Raw genomic sequence first — 17,837 nt, 5'->3', positions numbered from 1 at the left:
ATAATTAATAAAATCTTAAAAGAAATACTTTCATAATGCATGTGAATTTTAAAATTACATGTCTGTATACATGCCTTTGCACAAGAACATGGCTTTCTTGGGTTTCAAAACAGGATCGAGGTCCCTACCTTCATAAATTTCTTCTCTGCCATGAAATATTATCGACCCTTTGGGGTATGCTGGGAATTCTCTTGTGCAGTGAGGGCGGGGGGTGGACAAGGAAGAGGAGCCCAAGGGGATGTGACAGGGTCTGGCGCAAAAGAATCCGGTTTTTGTTGCCAACCGAACTTCACCCCTTGAGGCTTGACAGCCTCACCATGCCATACAGGATGCCTCTTTAACATTTTTATTGATAATATCTGGAGGGAATAACATCCAAATGACACAAATCCAAGTCAGAAAAGGCAACATGATTGTGATGCAGTGAAGAAGGGTCAAGTAACAGGATATTCCCTGGAGCCTTGCAGACAAACTCCTTCAGAGCTGTTCACATGTTTCTAGAATACTGTCCCCTGTTCCCTGCGCATCTAGATAAAGCTTCAAGCTTTAATAGGCACCTTGGAAAGAAGCTCAATTCATCGTAGTTCTCTCAGTAGAGCTACTAGACCTGCAGTTTACGTGTAAGTAGAGTGTCGATGTCTACAGTAAGTGATGGTACTTCCCGGTTTTTTTCTCATTTATTTTCTTTGGGGGGTTCATGTTTCTCAATCAACCACACTTCATTATTTCCATCAAGCAAGTTGAAAGGACTGTTGTAGCCTGCGGTGTAATAAACCTTCTCATTGAAAACTTTTCCTTCTTCCCTCAAAATGCTTGCTAGTGTCAAAAGTTGCTCTTGATTCTTTTGAGCACTAGAGAATCCATCGAAAGCCCTGCGAAGGAGAAAGAAAAATAACCATGAATGATGTTCACACTGATGTAAATGTCAGCCTGGAAAACAAAGCTGATAGTATGAAGGCTGGAAGAGGTGCAGCTCCCGAGCCCTCCTCTTCAACCGCTGACCGGGGCCATTCCCCTCCTGTGGTTCCCATTCCAGTGCGACCTCATCACACCAACAAGACCCAGGAAGAGCGACGTATCCCAGCTGCTAGCAGGCAGATTTGGAACTTTCACCATCTCGTGCTCTAACTCTTGCTTCTCAGACTTTAACAAACACTTACAAGTCACGTGGGGATCTTGCTAAAATGCAGATTCAGGAGATCTGGGGCGGGGCCTGAGAAACTGCATTCCCAACAAGATCTCTATAATGCTGATGCTACTGGTCAGAGGACCACACTGAAACCCCCTTCGAAGATTCCCTTTCAGATTTTCAATTTTCTATGGAACATTTCCCCACCCCTCTCCTCCCTGGGAAAAGGGTAGGTGCCACATTACAGGTGAATATGATATAGTTTCGACCCTATGAATTTATAGTCTAATGGAAGAGAGGAACATTTTGGCAGCTTGTTATATATATCCTGAGAAGAGATTTGACAGAGACAGGATCGATATGCTTGGGAACACTGAGGATATGACTGAATCAGGGGTAAGGGATATCATCTGAGTTGGGTCTGGAATGGAGAATGGTTTTGCTGGGCAGAGAAAGGGGAAGGATAAGAAAAGGAACAGAATTTCAAGAATATAAGGCATGTTCGTAGTGAGGCCCAAAACGAGCTCTGAAAGGTGAGTCAGAGCCGAAAAGAACAACCTTGTATGTCATCTCAAGGCCTTTTGAGATTATTCTGAAGGATGGTGAGCAGTGAAGTAGCTTGATAGGATTTGGGAAAGACATATGGAAAAGAGACCGGGGGGAAGGAGCCAGTTAGGAAGTTGCTATGGGGATGGGGAAGAAAAGGCAGTCAAAAGATTTAAATAAAAAGTGGGAAAAGAGAATACAAGTTTCAGTATGGATTTTAAAGTATATAAACAAAAATAGCCATAGTTAAATTATGACAGCACACGGACCTAGCTGAGCTGCTGACATGTTAACACGATGAATTGGATTTTGAAGGTTAAGAATAGGAAATACAGAAAACTGCAAATGTTCCCAATATGCCTTCTTTAGTATAAGATTTATTATCGAGGTGCCAATGGAAAAGATTAGTCCTACCATTCTTCAGGTAAGATGGAATCTCTCAAGGGTACAAACCAACAATGTTCATGAGGCACCTAGATTGTTCCTGGCACACAGTATCTTTTAAATCCTCATTGAATAGTGTAGGAATCTATGTATGCACATATACGTGAAATAAAACATTGAAGATAAATTGATAAAACTGTTCTAATTTTCAGAATATTGACTGATAATGATAATTCTGAACCATATGTCAAGAAATATTTGCCTCCTAAGTTTATTATTTCCTTGGTGAATAACCAGCTCTTAGTATGTTCTGCCTAAAGCAAACTTGCTTTCAGACCCTATTTCTTCCTTGAAATCAAAATTTGAACCCCCTAGTTAGAAATCATCTTTTGTTCTATGAATACATATTGCTCTACAATGATCCATTCACAGCTTTATTCAGTACACAAACATGACTCTTTCCACACAACTGCCTTGCTAGGAGCTGCAGGATATAAACAGAGTACCATGTTACTGTATTTTTGAAAAAGTTATACTCTGTACCTATATCCTTATAATGTAGAATAATAGGAGAACAGAGTGGCTAGCTAACTGGGGAAATGAGGACAGCATCACAGATGAGATACCATTTAATCCAAGTCCTGAAGGATGAAAGTGGATGCTCCAGGAAGAAGAGAAAGAGAGAGCTAGAACCAGTAATAAGGTCATGTGCATGTTTTAAATATTTTACAGAAATTAAGTCATTTAATCTTCATGGCAAACCTATGAGATAAGTAGGTACTATAACTCTACACATTTTACAGCTGAAGAACTTTTGGCAAGGGAAATCTGAGTAAACTGCTGAGGTCACAAGTAAAGATATGTGGAAGGTTCTAGCCACAGCAATCAGACAACAAAAAGAAAAAAAAAAAATCCAGGGAGCACCAGCGGCTCAGCGATTTAGCGCTGCCTTCAGCCCAGGGCAGGATCCTGGAGACCCAGGGTCAAGTCCCACGCTGGGCTCCCTGCATGGAGTCTGCTTCTCCCTCTGCCTGTGTCTCTGCCTCTCTCTCTCTCTCTCTCATGAATAAATAAATAAAATCTTTAAAAAAAAATCCAAATTGGCAAGGAAGAAGTAAAACTTTCACTATTTGCAGATGACATGATAGTAAATACAGAAAACCTGAAAGACTCCACTGAAAAACTCTTAGATCTAATAGGTGAATTCACTAAAATTGCAAGATATAAAATCAATTTACAGAAATCTTTGCATTTCTATATACCAATAATGAAGCAACAGAGAAATAAAAGAATCAATCCCATTTACAGCTGCAACAAAATCCATAAAATACCTACGAATTAATCTAACCAAAGACCTGTAAAAGACCTGTACTCTGAAAACTATAAAATACCGGTGAGAGAAATTGAAGATCACACAAAGAAATGGAAAGGCATTCCATGCTCATGGATTGGGAGAACAAATATTGTTAAAATGTCTATACTACACAAAGTAATCTACATATTTAATGCAATCCCCATCAAAATATCAGCAGCATTTTTCACAGAGCTAGATCAAAGAATCCTAAAATTTGTATGGATCCATAAAAGACCCCAAACAGCCACAGCCACCTTGCAATAGAAAAGCAAAGCTGGAGGCATCACAATTCCAGACCTCAAGTTATATTACAAATTGTAATAATGAAAACAATAGGGCACTGGCACAAAATAGACACACAGATCAACAGAACAGAATAGAAAACCCAGAAATGAATCCACAATTATATGGTCAATTACTCTTTGACAAAGGAGGAAAGAATATTCAATGGAATATTGGATATTGCTCTTCAGCAAATGATGTTGGGAAAACTGTACAGCAACATGGAAAAGAATGACATTGGACCACTTTCTTGCACCAAAAAGATTCAAAATTAATTGAAGGCCTAAATGCAGGACTTGAAACCGTAAAATCCTAAAAGAGAACCCAGTAATTTCCTTTACATTGCCCATAGCAACTTCTTTCTAGACATGTCTCCTCAGGCAAAGGAAACAAAAGCAAAAATAAACTACGGGAACTACATCAAAATTTAAAAAATGCACAGCAAAGTAAGCAATCAACAAAGCAAAAAGTCAACCTACAGAATGACAGAAGATATTAGCAAGTAACATATCCAATAAAGGATTAGTATCCAAAGCATACAAAAAACTTAGAAAATTCAACACCCAAAAACCAAATAATCCAATTAAAAATGGGTAGAAGACATGAACAGATAGTTCTCCAAAGAAGACATATAGATGACCAACAGATACATGAAAAGATGCTCAATATCACTTACCTCACACCTGTCAGAATGGCTACAATCAACACAAGAAACAAGAGGTGTTGGTGAGGATACGGAGAAAGGGGACCCCTCATGCACTATTGGGGGGAATGCAAGTTGGTGCAGCCACTGCAAAAAACAGTATGAAGGTTCCTCAAGAAATTAAAAATAGAGCTACCCTATGACCCAGCAATCACACTACTGGGAATATACCTAAAGAATCCAAAATACTAACTCAAGGGTACCTGGGTGGCTTAGTCAGTTAAGCATTTGTCTTAGGCTTGGGTCATGATCCCAGAGTTCTGGGATTGAGCCCCCACATGGGGCTTCCTGCTCAGCGGAGAGTCTGCTCCTCCCTCTGCCCCTCCCCCACTCTCTGTCTCTATCTCTCTCTCAAATAAATAAATAAATAAAAATTTTTAAAAATGCTAATTCAAAGGGATACATGCACCATGATGTTTACAGCAGCTTTATCTACAACAGCCAAAACATGGAAACAGCCCAAGTATCCGATGATAGGTAAAGAAGATGTGCTATATATATGCGATGGAATACTACTCAGCTATTAAAATAAAAGAATGAAATCTTGTCATTTTCAACGACATGTATGGACCTAGAGACTATTATGCTAACCAAAATTAAGTCAGTCAGAGAAAGACAAACACCATATGACTTCACCCATCTGTGGAATTTAAGAAAAAAACGAATGAGCAAAGGTTAAAAAAAAGAGAGGCAAACCAAGAAACGGACTCTTAACCATAGAGAACACATGGTGGTCATCAGAGGGGAGGCAGATTGAGGGGGTGGGTGGAGGAGATGAGGCGGAAGAAGGAGGGCACTTGTCGTGATGAGTGATGAGCTTCGGGTGACGTGTGGAAGTGCTGAATCGCCCTAAATGGATACTATGCTGTATGTTAAGTAACTGGGATTTAAATACAAACTTGAGAAAAAAGAGAGCCGTGGCACAACATGCACAGGTCAGTGAGGGGTGGGGAGGTCAGTGGAACATAACTAGTGGGGAGACAAGGCTGGGCCACTGTAGAGAAGGCCCTGTGAACCATCTCAACTTCACCCTGAAGCAAGTGGAAAGTCACAGAGATTTTTCGTGAAGTAACAGGTTGGGGTTCTTGTTTTGCTGCTGTAGTAGTAAGGAAGAGCATGGGTTCCGGGGTGGAGCGTGAGAGGAAGAGAATGGCAGGCAGGTTACTCCCAACAGTTGGGAGGCCACTGAAGCAGAACAGTCAAGGCCCAAGATGACTAGCCATCCGATCATCTCCTGAGCATCAGGCGTCGCGCCAAGCATTGTGGGATATACAAAGATGACTGAGGTGTGGTTCCTAGGAGATGATGTTCAGAGGAAGTCACAGGGAAGGGCAGAAAAGTAGATTCATGGATCACTTCCCAGGAGACCAGTTGTCAGGAAAGAGTGCTTTGATGGTGACCTGGGAGGGCCTTGCTGGGAAGGCACTATAAGATCACTGCCCACATAAATTGGGAATTGGGGCGCCGCTCATTTGTAGAGCTGTTGAGTTTAATCCCCACTTACCTCATGTGGAAATGTCTGGCAAGTCGGGCAACCTGGGCTGGAAACACTAAATTTGAGAGTCACTGGACACATGTAGTGAAAGCTTTATAAACAGATCACCCAGAGCAAGGCTGCTATGACGGGACGGTCAGTGTGGTGGGTCGACAGCACTTCTCTCAACAGAGAGAGGAATGGGAGGATGGGGGGACATTCTGAGACTTCAGGGGAGCAATGAGTATCAGGAGAACAGATTAGTCAGCACATGTAGGCTGCGGGGGTCACACGGGCAAGGGGTGCCATCATGCGCCGCAGGCAGGGCCACTGCTGAGGGTGATGAGGACAACAGTTCTGAGGAGGTGGCCTGGGTTCTCCCAGACTGAGGAGCGGTGGTGTGAGGAGCACGGGGGAGACAGAGACCTTTAGCAGGCTGGTGGTGCCAAGAGGGGGAGAAGGGAATAAAGCGACTTCAGTATGAGACTGTTATCATGTTCTGTGCGTGGTTTAAATTTCAACAGAGAGAATTTAGGGAATGAGGCAAACAGGTAGGGAAGTCTGAAAGGGTACAAAGGAACCAGCCAACGAACAGGGGCGATGATGACAGGACCAGCTGCCAGCCCTCAGGCTGGGGAGCACGGGGCGGGGAAGGGGGGAGGTTGGGGCTAACAGAGCCTAAAAGCTGGGAGGGGGGATACCGCACACTGTGTGGCAGGGTTTTTGCTCAGGTTTACCTCCATGGCAGATAAGGGCAGCCTTGCCCCCCCTTTTTTTTTTAACTTTTTTTTTTGAGAATAATGTGCATTGTGTCTTATTTGTGTGGAAGGTAATCAACAAACTCTTTATTAAATGAGTTGATTATATCTGGCAGCAGACCCTCAGAAACATATAAAACTAAGCCAGCAGGAAACCCCTGGAGAATGCACTAGACCTCTTTCTTTATGGAAGGGTGAAAGCCTGCGGAAACTGCATAGGAGCGAAACTGAGTGCAGGCAAGGCCAGCTCGCAGTCCGCAGGGCTATAAATTATCTACCACTTACCGTACAAACACGGTCATCTCAGCTCGGTCTTCAATGAAGACACCTGACTCTGAAGGCCGTGGCGGATCCGGTTGCTGCTCAGAGGGGATGTACAGGGAAATGGTAATGATAGACTCACTAAAAGGACCTGAACCCGGCTCCACGAGGCTTGTCACTGGAGCTGTCATCTTTATCTTCATCTCTGGACCATAAAAGACCAGGAAAAGGGCGTGAAAGCAGATTTAGTATATTTACGATGACTTCTAAAAACTTAACCTATCATTTTTTGATCCAGGTTTCCTGACTGACTTTATGCTACTGACATAAAATTCACCTTTGAGATCATTTTCATCATGAAAAAATAAGGGCAAAACGATTCAATTATCCACCGGCCACATTAAACACTTTCTGTACTATTGATATTTTTGGTTAATAATAAATTCTAGCTTTAGGGATGGAAGGGAAAATTCAAGATTGTATAGACCAGCCTGTCCTTTATTTTTTTACAGTTCAGAACCTGAGATCCCACGGGTTAAGTGACCTGCTAAAACATAAACAGAGTCAGAGCCAGAACCAGAGGTCTTGAGACCTGATTTTGCGCTCTTCCTACCTTCCTGCCTCCTGATGACTCTTAACTTACCAGTCACCAAATTACCTCAAAGCATTAGCCACGAAAATGACCTAAGGCTGGTTGCACGGAGGAGGCCGGGCTCGTCCAGCGGAAACACGGAACAGAGGCTGAAAAGCACTGCCCTCCTCCGGGCTCTCAGCGTCCTGGGGCGAGTCCCTGTCCTCAAACGTGAAGCCTTCGACGATCTCATGATTTTTCTTTCCCAAAGTATATCTCTTTAATAAGCTAAAACGCAAGGATAAGCCCGGGGACTCGACCACACCGTATATATGACTATAAGGCACACTGTCTTACTGTCTTCACCTCTCTCGTTTTTGCCTCTCATGTAGCTGTCCAGCTTGCTGTAACCCGTCTGGATGGCCGCATCCCAGTCCAGGGACTCCACGGAGGTGCTCACCCACTTGGCGGGTCCATAGCGCCGGATCTCGTAACTTCCCGGCTAAAACGCAACAGAGAAGCCCGAGGGAGTCATTCTGAAAGGGCAGGACGAGGACCGCGACGGCGCAGGGGCCCTACCTCGGTCGGGCCCACCTGGGCAGGCCCTGATCGCGGCCTGCAGCCCCGGCGCCCCTCCCCCAGGCTCCGCGTCCTTGGACTCGAGACCTGGAGGCGCCGGGGTCGCCGGGCTCTGTTCGCGTGACGTCCTCGGGGCCGGGCGGCTCCCACCGCGGGCCCTGGACCCGATCACTTCCTTTTCTCTTGTTTAACCTCAAAAGACACTGCGCTGTGCCAGTGGGAACTGAGATGTAGCCGTAACGTAGGGCTCCGGCTAAGCGACCGGCATTCCCCATCGGGGCAGGAACGGAGCTGGGGGCCCAGACAACTTTAAACATTGTCCTTTTTGCTTCCATCTGCGGGACCCGCCGGCCCCACTGCAAGTCGCCGGCCCCCCCGCCCTGCCCTCGCCGCGGGGGCGCCTACCTGGGGGCCCGCGTCCTCCGGCGCCGTCCAGCCCGGCGTCTCCACGGCTCGGGCGTCCGCGGGCTCGGGCTCCTGCCGCTCGGCCATGGGCGGCGCCGACGCTCGGGGGAGGCTGGCGAGCAGAGCCGCCCAGGGCCGCCCGCGGCGCGCGCCCCGCTCCCGGAGTGCCGGCCCCGCGCGCCCGCGCCCCGCTCCCCCCGCGCGCCCGCGCCCCGCTCCCCCCGCCGCCGCGCGGCCCTCCCCGCGCTCCGGGGAGCCGAGGCCGCGGGAGCCCTCCGGGGCCGGGAGGGGGCGCTGAGACCGCGAGGGCCGCCGACCCGGCAGCAGGGGCCGCTTGGGCCCCGCGTCCTTTGGGGGTCCCTGCGCGCCCTCGCCCTCGTTTATAAAGTAAGAGGCGCGCAGCGGGGTCCACGCGGGGAGCCCGGGGCGGGGGTGAAGGATGGGCGCGGCTGCCGGGGGCGCTGGTGGAGCCGGTTTGGGAACCTCTCGGCGGCTCCACCCGCGCGGGGAGCCGGTTCTGCAGAGCCGGCGTGTCCGGGCCCCGGGTGCACGCGGCGGAGGCGGGAGGGAGCCTGCGCGCCCGCCCGGGGCTCCACCTTAGGGCCGCCCGGAGCTCCGGCGCGAGCTGGCTCGGGACCCGGGACCCGGGACCCGGGACCGGCCGGGGCTGCGGAGGTGGCCGAGCGCGGGAGGAGGCAGATGGGGCGACAGTCCTGCCTGGAGAGGCTCTCCCGCGGTCCCGGTGGATTGACCTTTCCCCGACATGACCCCAGAACCTCTAAGTTGGCCCCACTGGAACTATCAGGCGGCGGGGAGGAAGGTTAAAAGGGGGGCAGAGAAATGGGGGGAGTCCAGCAACAGGACTCTCTAGTGCCTTTAAAACTTTTTTGGTTAGATTTATTCTTTATTTTTCCTAAGAGATTTATTGAAATATAATTGATGTACCATAAAATTCACCCATTTTATGGGTACCATTCAGTGGTTGTTAGTATATTTACACTTGTGTGCAACCATCACTACCATCAATTTTAGAACATTGCCCCCCCCCCCCCCCCTTTAGCCGTCATTCCTCAATTCCACATCCCCAAGTCCTAGGCAGCTTCTAATCTGCCCTCTTTCTCTACAGGTTTGCTTATTCTGACATTTCATATAAATGAGCTAATACAGTGTCTTAATCTGTGAGGCTGCTGTAACAAAATATCACAGACTGGTGGCTTATAAACAACAGAAACTTATTTCTCAAGGTTCTGGAGGCTAGAAGTCCAAGATCAGGACACTCGCAAGTTAGGTGCAGGCCCTTCTCCTGGTGGCACACTGTGGGTGGTGTCCTTACAAGGTCGAAGAGGAAAGGCAGCTTTCTCTGGCCTCTTTTATAGGGGCATGAATCCCATTTATGAGGGAGTCTGTTCTCCTGACCTAATCACCTCCCAAAGGCCCCATCTCCTAATGCCATCGCCTTGAGCATTTGTTTCTCAAAATACGAGTTTTGGGGGGATGCGGGCATACAGACCATATAGCATACAGCCTGTGGTCCTCTATTGCTGGCTTCTTTTACTTAGCAAAATATTTCAAGTTTCATCCATGTTGTGTAGCATGTGTCAGTACTTCATTCCTTTTTGTAGCTGAAAACATTCCACTGGATAAATATTTTTCATCAGTTGATGGACATTGGATTCGTTCAACCTTTTGGCTATTATGAATCATGCTGCCATAAATATTTGTATACAGGTTTCTGTGTAGACAGATTCTCATTCCTCCTGAGTGAATTCCTAGGAGTGGGATTGCTGGTCAAATGGTAACACTATATTTAACTTTTTGAGGAACAGCAGACTGTCTTTTATTTTTTAATTTTTTTTTTTTTTTTTGCAGACTGTCTTTTAAAGTGGGTGGTGCACTGTTACATTTACATCAGCAGTGTGTGAACATTGTGTTTCTCCATATCCTCGCCAACGCTTGTTGACATCTGGCTTTTCGATTATAGCCATCCTATTGTGTGTGCCTGGTGTAAAAAAAAGTTTTTTTAAAAAATTTTTTTGAGATATTCATATAGCATAAAATTCACCATTTGAAAGCATGCGATTCAGTGGGTTTTAGTATTGTCAGTATGTCGTACAAACACTATCACTAATTCCAGAACATTCCATCAATCCAAAAAGAGACCCCTCACAATTTAGCAGTCACTCCCAATCTCCAACACCTCTCAGCCCCTGGCAATCACTAGTTTACTTGCTATTCCTGTGGATCTGTCTATTCTGGACATTTCACGTAAGTGGAATATAACGTGTTCTTTTGTGACCGACATCTTCCTCGTAGTGTAATGTTTTCGAGAGTCATCCATGTTGTACCTTGTATCAGTGTTTCATTCTTTTTTATTGCTGAAGAATATCCCATTGTGTAGTCTTACTGCTTTAAAGCAACTGAGGTTCTCTTTTTCCTTTGCCCGTCCTTGCCGTAATGAGTATGGTGGCCTGTGGACACATGACACTTGCCAATGTTTGTATCAAAGCTATTATGCTGAGTTATGTTTGAATTATTTAGTGAAGACTGAATAATGAATTTTGACTGAAATTTTAAAAACAGCCTGACTCTTTTAACTTCTATAACATGTGATCCACTGCTTAGGTGACTTTGCAAAGTTGGGAATGTAATTTTATGTTGTGAAAAGCTTTAAGAGAAAAGGAAATAATTTACATTGTTGTTTAAGATTTCTGTTGTTTTTTCCATCTGCAGAGTACCTTTTACAGTGATTGATGCCTTTTGGGGTGGAGGAGCATTTTCTTTGTAGAAGAACTGAGGCTAAATTTGGAGACATTCATTTAAGAGGGTGTGGAATGTACAATTAACAAAGATAACAGCAGGTGACTCAGCTGAGTTATCTATATTTATAGGGTGATAATTAGTCATGTAAAAGAACAGAAGGAGGGGAAAAAAGGATTTATTTCAAAATAATGGGATTTCATTTAGAATAAATTTAATGAAATTCAGAAGGCTCAAGTTTTATATCCATATGTCAAAATAATCTAGCTAGTTTTCTTGTTGATTAATTATGGTAAAATTGTTCTATTAACTCACACTTAATGAATGTATGACATTATGAAGAAGGTAGTCTAAGCTTTACAGCACATTTGGTGGTGCAGTGTGGCTCGATTCTAACAACAGGTGTCTCCACTTCACCCCAGCCAGGGGAAGAGAGCCCTGCAGAGCCCTGCAGCAGGAACCCCAGAAGATTCTCATTATTTGCAGAAGCTTTATTCTATAAAGTCACCATGCATGTTGAATTAATGAGTACTGAACTATTGCTTCTGGAGGAAATACAGAGTTAGGTTCCTGTGAGCCTCTGGCCACATTTTTTGCCAATCACTCCATAACCTTGTTTTATATGAGTTATTGTATAAAGATACCTTATTTAAGAGATGCTGTTGATTATTTTGATTCATTGACATTGAACTCATAACCAACTCATACTTTAATGAAGCTTATATGACACATATTATCTCCTCCAAAAGGTACATCCCAGCCTTCCTGCACTTAGGCATAGGAGTAGCACTTCAGTGTTATGATTGGAGGCCATTTTAAGCAACAAAATCAACAAGAAGCACGAACACGCAAAAAACATGGAACAAAATAGACTGCAAAAAGGACACTCGTTCACTGTATGAGAGCTGAAACTAGAGGGCAGAGCCCCACCTTATTTGACCTCAGCTGGGAACGTGTGCAACCGGTGGCCAGAACTCCTCGCTGCTCTACACATGCAGATGTCCACTAGTGACCGAGACGGTGCTCTGAGTATTGCTTTTGAAGTTCGAAATACGTACCAACAAGTCGGTGAACTGGCAAATATGGAATCTGTGAATGATGAGGATCAACTGCCAATGCTGCCTGCAGTAAGTTACGCCGGTCGCTTCTATCCATATTTCCTTGGCCAAAACAAATCATAGGGGCTTGTTTGACGTCAAGTGCAAGCACACTGTGTTCTCAAAGAAGAGCTCCAATATTTGAGAGAAGCGCTGATGCTCATTGGTGATACAATTTAGTCATTCATTGATAATTCCATACTTGCGGTAGATTTTCTTTTCCAAAGACAGTTGCAATATTATCTCCCATTCAACATGCTGCTCTTATAATGTGATTTTGATACATCCCGGCCCCCTCCCCTCTGACATCAAGAGATGGAGGTCTATGCTTTTTTTCCTTGAAACGGGGCAGGTTTGTGACTACTGTAGAAGTAACCCTGTGTTACTTCTGAAGCTGGATCATTAAGGACTTCCACCTGATTTTCTTTAGGACAATTACTCTTAAAAATCCAACAACCATGCTGAAGGGAAGCCCAAGCATCTCCACGGAGAGCCATGTGTAGGTTCCTAGCTGACAGCTGGCGTTGACCTCTACACGTCCAAGTGACCAAGTGTTCAGACATTGCCAACCCCCACCACTGAGTCACACCACACATCCTCCATTCCTCTAGGCTGAGGCCTCAGGGATCATAGGGCAGACACAAGCTGTCCCTGCAGTACCCACAGAACCCGTGAGCATAAATAAATAGTTATATTTTTATGCCACTAAGTTTGGGGTGATATATTCTCCAGGGTAATAACTGAAAGAGTGCCCTCTATGTACAGCGCTGTTGTAGATGTTGGGGGGTTTTAGTCATACATAAAATTTCATTCTAGGGGATCCCTGGGTGGCGCAGCGGTTTAGCGCCTGCCTTTGGCCCAGGGCACGATCCTGGAGACCGGGGATCGAATCCTACGTCGGGCTCCCGGTGCATGGAGCCTGCTTCTCCCTCTGCCTGTGTCTCTGCCTCTCTCTCTCTCTGTGTGACTATCATAAATAAATAAAAATTTTAAAAAAATTTCATTCTAGTCTTCGCATATCTTACAGTCAGCTCATTGTTTACTATGGGGCCATTCTTGCTCTCATAAAGAAATTAGGTATTTGGTCTTTCTAGAGTTACCACTGTTTCAAATATAGGAACTGTATAATGGGTAGCAACTTGGTAGTCTATCAGGAAGTACCTTTTAGTTTGCCTGGCTTCCCCTTTAGTTTTGGTGAGAATTATAATACTCATCCATCACTTAGACCCAAGACAACCCATGAAGCCCCTCTTACACTAAGCACTTTGCTTAGTACCTGACGCATAATTACTTGATAATGTTGAATGAGGGCCAGTCAGAATTTATCAGACACATAGATAGTAATTGAGTGTTTTCAGGAGCACCTGTGCACCACCTTTTGAAGGGCCACAGAAAATGAAGAGACATTTATTGAACGTGGGGTCGAGGATACAAAGACTAAAGTCTAAAGCTGAGAATGTCTTTAAAAATTAAAACATCAATTCTAATCAATATGAGGCCTGATACAATAGACTGTGGTGAGTGGTTATAAAAAAGAGTGAGGGGTATCCATACTGATTTTATAAGTCTCAGGTTTTGAAGTAAAAATAGACAGCCAGCTATGCCACAGCTAGATAGCTAGGCAGCTCACACTCTAAAGAAGCTCTTAAAAAGAAACTAAATCCTTGATGCAGCTAAGAGGAAATGTTTTTAATAGATCACTTGATTAAGGACCATTTCCCCAAAATAGGACATTTAAGATGTTCCCTTAAGCTCTTATCTATGGGACTTTTGCTTTTGCCATACATTATTACCTTATTTCTTGATTAAGAAAAATGAAAACATTGATAGGAATTGGACTCGCTTCCCTTATAACTTTTTTAGGATGGAGGTGTTCAGTGTTTCAGTGTTCCCGGTTCTGAGAAGAGGAGACACTCAGCCCCAATCTAACATATACCTGTGAACCAGTCAATTCTCAGCCAGTTCTCAAGTCCTGCATAATGGGCTCCACAAGCAGCTGCACACCTGAGTTTGTTTGGGTCTGCATGTTCAGAATGTGTTCCATGCCAGGAAGAGGTCAGTGGCAGATTGGCTTGGCTCCAAGATGGAGGAAAAGTTTAGCAGTAATTAATGTCTGGGGCATCTTTTCTTCTAGATCAGGGCTTCTCAAGCTATCTGTGATGGAAAAACTTCTCCTTTTAAGAAATAATTTCTAGGGACACCTGGCTTAGTTGGTTAAGCGTCTGCCTTCAGCTCGGGTCACGATCCCAGGGTCCTGGGATCGAGCCCAGTATTGGGTTTCCTGCTTCATGGGTAATCTGCATCTCCCTCCCCTTTGACCCCTCCCCCTGCTTGTGTGCTCTTTCTCTCTGTCAAATAAATAAATAAATAAAATCTTTAAGAAAAAAGAAATAATTTCTAGTTCATCATAAAGCAATATGTGATTTTACTGCTCAAGATTGTGCAGCTCGGGCAGCCCAGGGTGACTCAGTGGTTTAGCGCCGCCTTCAGCCCAGGGTGTGATTCTGGAGACCCTGGATTGAGTCCAACGTCAGGCTCCCTGCCTGGAGCCTGCTTCTCCCTCTGCCAGTATCTCTGCCTCTCTCTCTCCTCTCTGTGTATTCTCATGAATAAAAATAAATAAAATCTTTTTAAAAAATTGTGCAGCTCACTATATGGTTTTTAACTCACAAGTTCAACGATAATTTAATTGGTATATACCATGTTCAGTGAGATGACTACTGATGATGTGCACAAATTTTGTAAAAATGTTTAATTCCTATGATGATTCTAAACACTTTCAGTTTCTCTAGTTATCTTATCTCAGACTGTAACAAATAGTTTGTGAGCCAGCACTGTTTTGTGGATCCTGCCTTGAAGAATACTGATTTAGATTATCTTTCCTGTCTCCTGATGCTTTCTGTTTTGGAAGGTTGTTATTGATTCAAATTCTTTAATAGAATAGGCTTATACAAATTGTCTATTTCTTCTTGCATGAGTTTTGGCAGATTATATCTTTTAGGGAATTGGTTCATTTCTTCTAGGTTATCAAATATTTGGGCATAGAGTTGTGTAGTATTCCTTTTTGTCCTTTTATCATCCAAGGAATCTGTAGTGATGTTCCCTCTTTTTTTTTTTTTTTTTCCTGATATCAGTAATTTGTATCCTCTCTTGTTTTTCTTAGTTGGCCTGGCTGTGAGTTTATCAATTTCATTTGTTTTCAAAGAGCCAGCTTTTGGTTTCCTTGTTTTCTCTGTTGATTTCCTGTTTTCATTTTCATTTTCATTGATTTTCTCTTTAGTTTTTATTATCTATTTTCTTTTGCTTACTTTGGATTTAATTTGCTTTTCCTTTTCTAGTTTTGTAAGGTGGAAGCTTAAATTATCGATTTGAGATCTTTCTTCTTTTCTCATATATGCATTTAGTACTATAAATTTCCCTCCAAGTACTGCTTTTGCTGCATCTACAAATTTTGACAAGTTGTGTTTTTCTTTAAATTTAGTTCAAATATTTTCAGTTTCTCTTGAGATTCTTTCTCTGCCTCATGTATTATTTTTTTTTTTAAGATTTTATTTATTTATTCATGAGACACAGAGAGAGAGAGAGGCACAGACACTGGCAGAGGGAGAAGCAGGCTCCAGGCAGGGAGCCTGACCTCGGACTTGATCCCAGGTCTCCAGGATCACACCCTGGGCTGAAGGCGGGGCTAAACCGCCCCATGTATTATTTACAAGTAGACTGTTTACACTTCAAGTATTATAGAATTTTCCAGCTATTTTTCTGTTACTGATTTTATGGTTTAATCCCAGTGTGATCTGATAGCATACATTGTATGATTTCTATTCTTTTAAATTTGTTACACTGTGTTTTGTGACCAAACCTGTTAGATAAACTAAGAATAAGAAAAGAAAAAAATGTTTATTTTACTTTCACTTATTCTTTCTCTAATCCTCTTCCTTTTTCTGAGTTTCTAACCTAGATCATTTGCCTTCTCTCCGAAGAAGCTCTTTTAATATTTCTTGCAAAGTAGATTTATTGGCAACTAATTTCCTCAGTTTCTGTTTGAGGTCTTGATTTATTTTTCACTTTTGAAGAATAATTTTGCAGGGCACAGAATTCAGTCTGGTATTTTGTTTTGTTTTATTTTGTTTTTTCTCTCTCAACCCTTGAAATATTTCACCCCACTTCACTAGCTTGCATGGTTTCTGAAGAGAAGTTGGGAGTAATTCTTATCTTTGTTCCTCTACAGGTAAGGTGTTTTCTTCCTTGGGCCTCTTTCAAGATTGTTTAAGTTTATTTTTTATTTTATTTACTTATTTATTTTTTAAGTAATGGACATGGAGCCAAATTCAGGTCTTGAACTCATGACCCTGAGATCAAAACCTGAGTTGAGATCAAGAATCAGAGACTTAACTGACTGAGCCAGTCAGGTATCCCAAGATTTTTTTAATCTTTGATTTTCTGCAGTTTGAATATGGTAGGCCCAGGTGAACATTTTTGTTTCTCTCTTTCTTTTTAGTCATTATTCCTGCTTGGTGTTCTTTGAGCTTCCCACAGTTATAGTTTGAGTTAATTTGTGGAAATTTTGCAGTCATTATTGCTTCAAATATTTCTTCCGTGCCCTTCTTTTTTTCTTCTCTTTCTGATATTCCCATTATGTATCTGTAATACCTTTTGCAGTTGTCTCATAGTTCTTGGATATTCTGCTCTGTATTTTTTTTCTCTTTGCCTGTTTTAGAAGTTTCTATTAATATACCTTTAATCTCAGAGGTTATTTCCTCAATGCTGTTCAGTCTACTAATAATCCCATGAAAGACATTCTTCATTTCTATTTTGGTGTTCTTGGCCTCTAGCACTTCCTTTTGGTTCTTTCTTAGACTTTCCATCTCTTCATTGACATTACCTACTTGTTCCTGCATGTTGTCTATCTTATCCCTTAGAGCACTTTGCATATTAATCTTAGTTATTTTACATTTCTGGTCTTATAATTCTCTCTTTATATATCTAAATCTGGTCCTGATGCTTGCTCTGTCTCTTCAAACTGTGTTGTTTTTGTTGTTGTTTTCCTTGTAGTATGCTTTGTAATTTTTTTTGAAATGTGGACTTGATGTGCTGGGTAAAAGGAATTGCAGTAAATAGATTTTTAATAGTGTGATGCTTAGGTGGAAGAGAAGGGGAAGTGTCTATTGTCCTGTGATTAGGTCTTGGTATTTTTTAAAAAATATTTATTTATTTGCTTGAGTGAGAATGAGCAGGAGGGAGGAGCAGGGGGAGAGGGACAAGTAAACTCCCCACTGGGCAGGGAGCCTAATGGATGCTCCATCCCAGGACCCTGGAATCATGACCTGAGTTGAAGGCAGATGCTTAACCAACTGAGCCACCTAGGTGCTCCAGTCCTTTTTTTTTTTTTTTTTTTTTAAGATTTATTTATTTGAGAGAGAGCACACACACACACACACACACACACACACACACACACACCCCACACACACCTTGGTAGGGAGGGGGAGACGCAGATAGAGAGGGAGAGAGAGAATCCCAAGCAGAATTCTTGCTGA

The 17,837-nt window shown here is 43.4% G+C and overlaps 1 protein-coding gene and 1 long non-coding RNA gene across 4 annotated transcripts; one reads left to right on the top strand and one right to left on the bottom strand.

Moving 5' to 3' along the window:
* Nucleotides 1-330: 330 nt before the first annotated feature.
* Nucleotides 331-8,626, bottom strand: HEBP2 (heme binding protein 2). 2 transcript variants are annotated; one of them, XM_025422397.3, is made up of 4 exons: nucleotides 8,447-8,626; nucleotides 7,820-7,964; nucleotides 6,916-7,096; nucleotides 331-872 (listed from the first exon to the last, which is right to left on the bottom strand). In XM_025422397.3, exons 1-4 carry the CDS (start codon nucleotides 8,531-8,533, stop codon nucleotides 674-676), a joined length of 612 nt encoding a protein of 203 aa, XP_025278182.1. In that variant the 5' UTR covers nucleotides 8,534-8,626; the 3' UTR covers nucleotides 331-673. The 2 variants fall into 2 exon arrangements, with proteins under 2 accessions (XP_025278182.1, XP_025278183.1); XM_025422398.3 differs by having other exon boundaries at nucleotides 7,829-7,964; nucleotides 8,447-8,621.
* A 46-nt stretch (nucleotides 8,627-8,672) lies between these two features.
* LOC112644188 (uncharacterized) lies at nucleotides 8,673-13,304 on the top strand. Of its 2 annotated transcripts, XR_003126212.3 has the most exons (4): nucleotides 8,703-8,833; nucleotides 10,316-10,711; nucleotides 11,177-11,304; nucleotides 11,953-13,262. It is a non-coding gene; the product is annotated as an uncharacterized LOC112644188 (long non-coding RNA). The 2 variants fall into 2 exon arrangements; XR_003126211.3 differs by lacking the exon at nucleotides 10,316-10,711 and having other exon boundaries at nucleotides 8,673-8,833; nucleotides 11,953-13,304.
* Nucleotides 13,305-17,837: the final 4,533 nt, after the last annotated feature.

Source organism: Canis lupus, chromosome 1, assembly GCF_003254725.2.
Source record: "Canis lupus dingo isolate Sandy chromosome 1, ASM325472v2, whole genome shotgun sequence".
In the NCBI taxonomy this organism is placed as follows: domain Eukaryota; kingdom Metazoa; phylum Chordata; class Mammalia; order Carnivora; family Canidae; genus Canis; species Canis lupus.
This window is presented reverse-complemented; position numbering and strand designations above follow the sequence as displayed.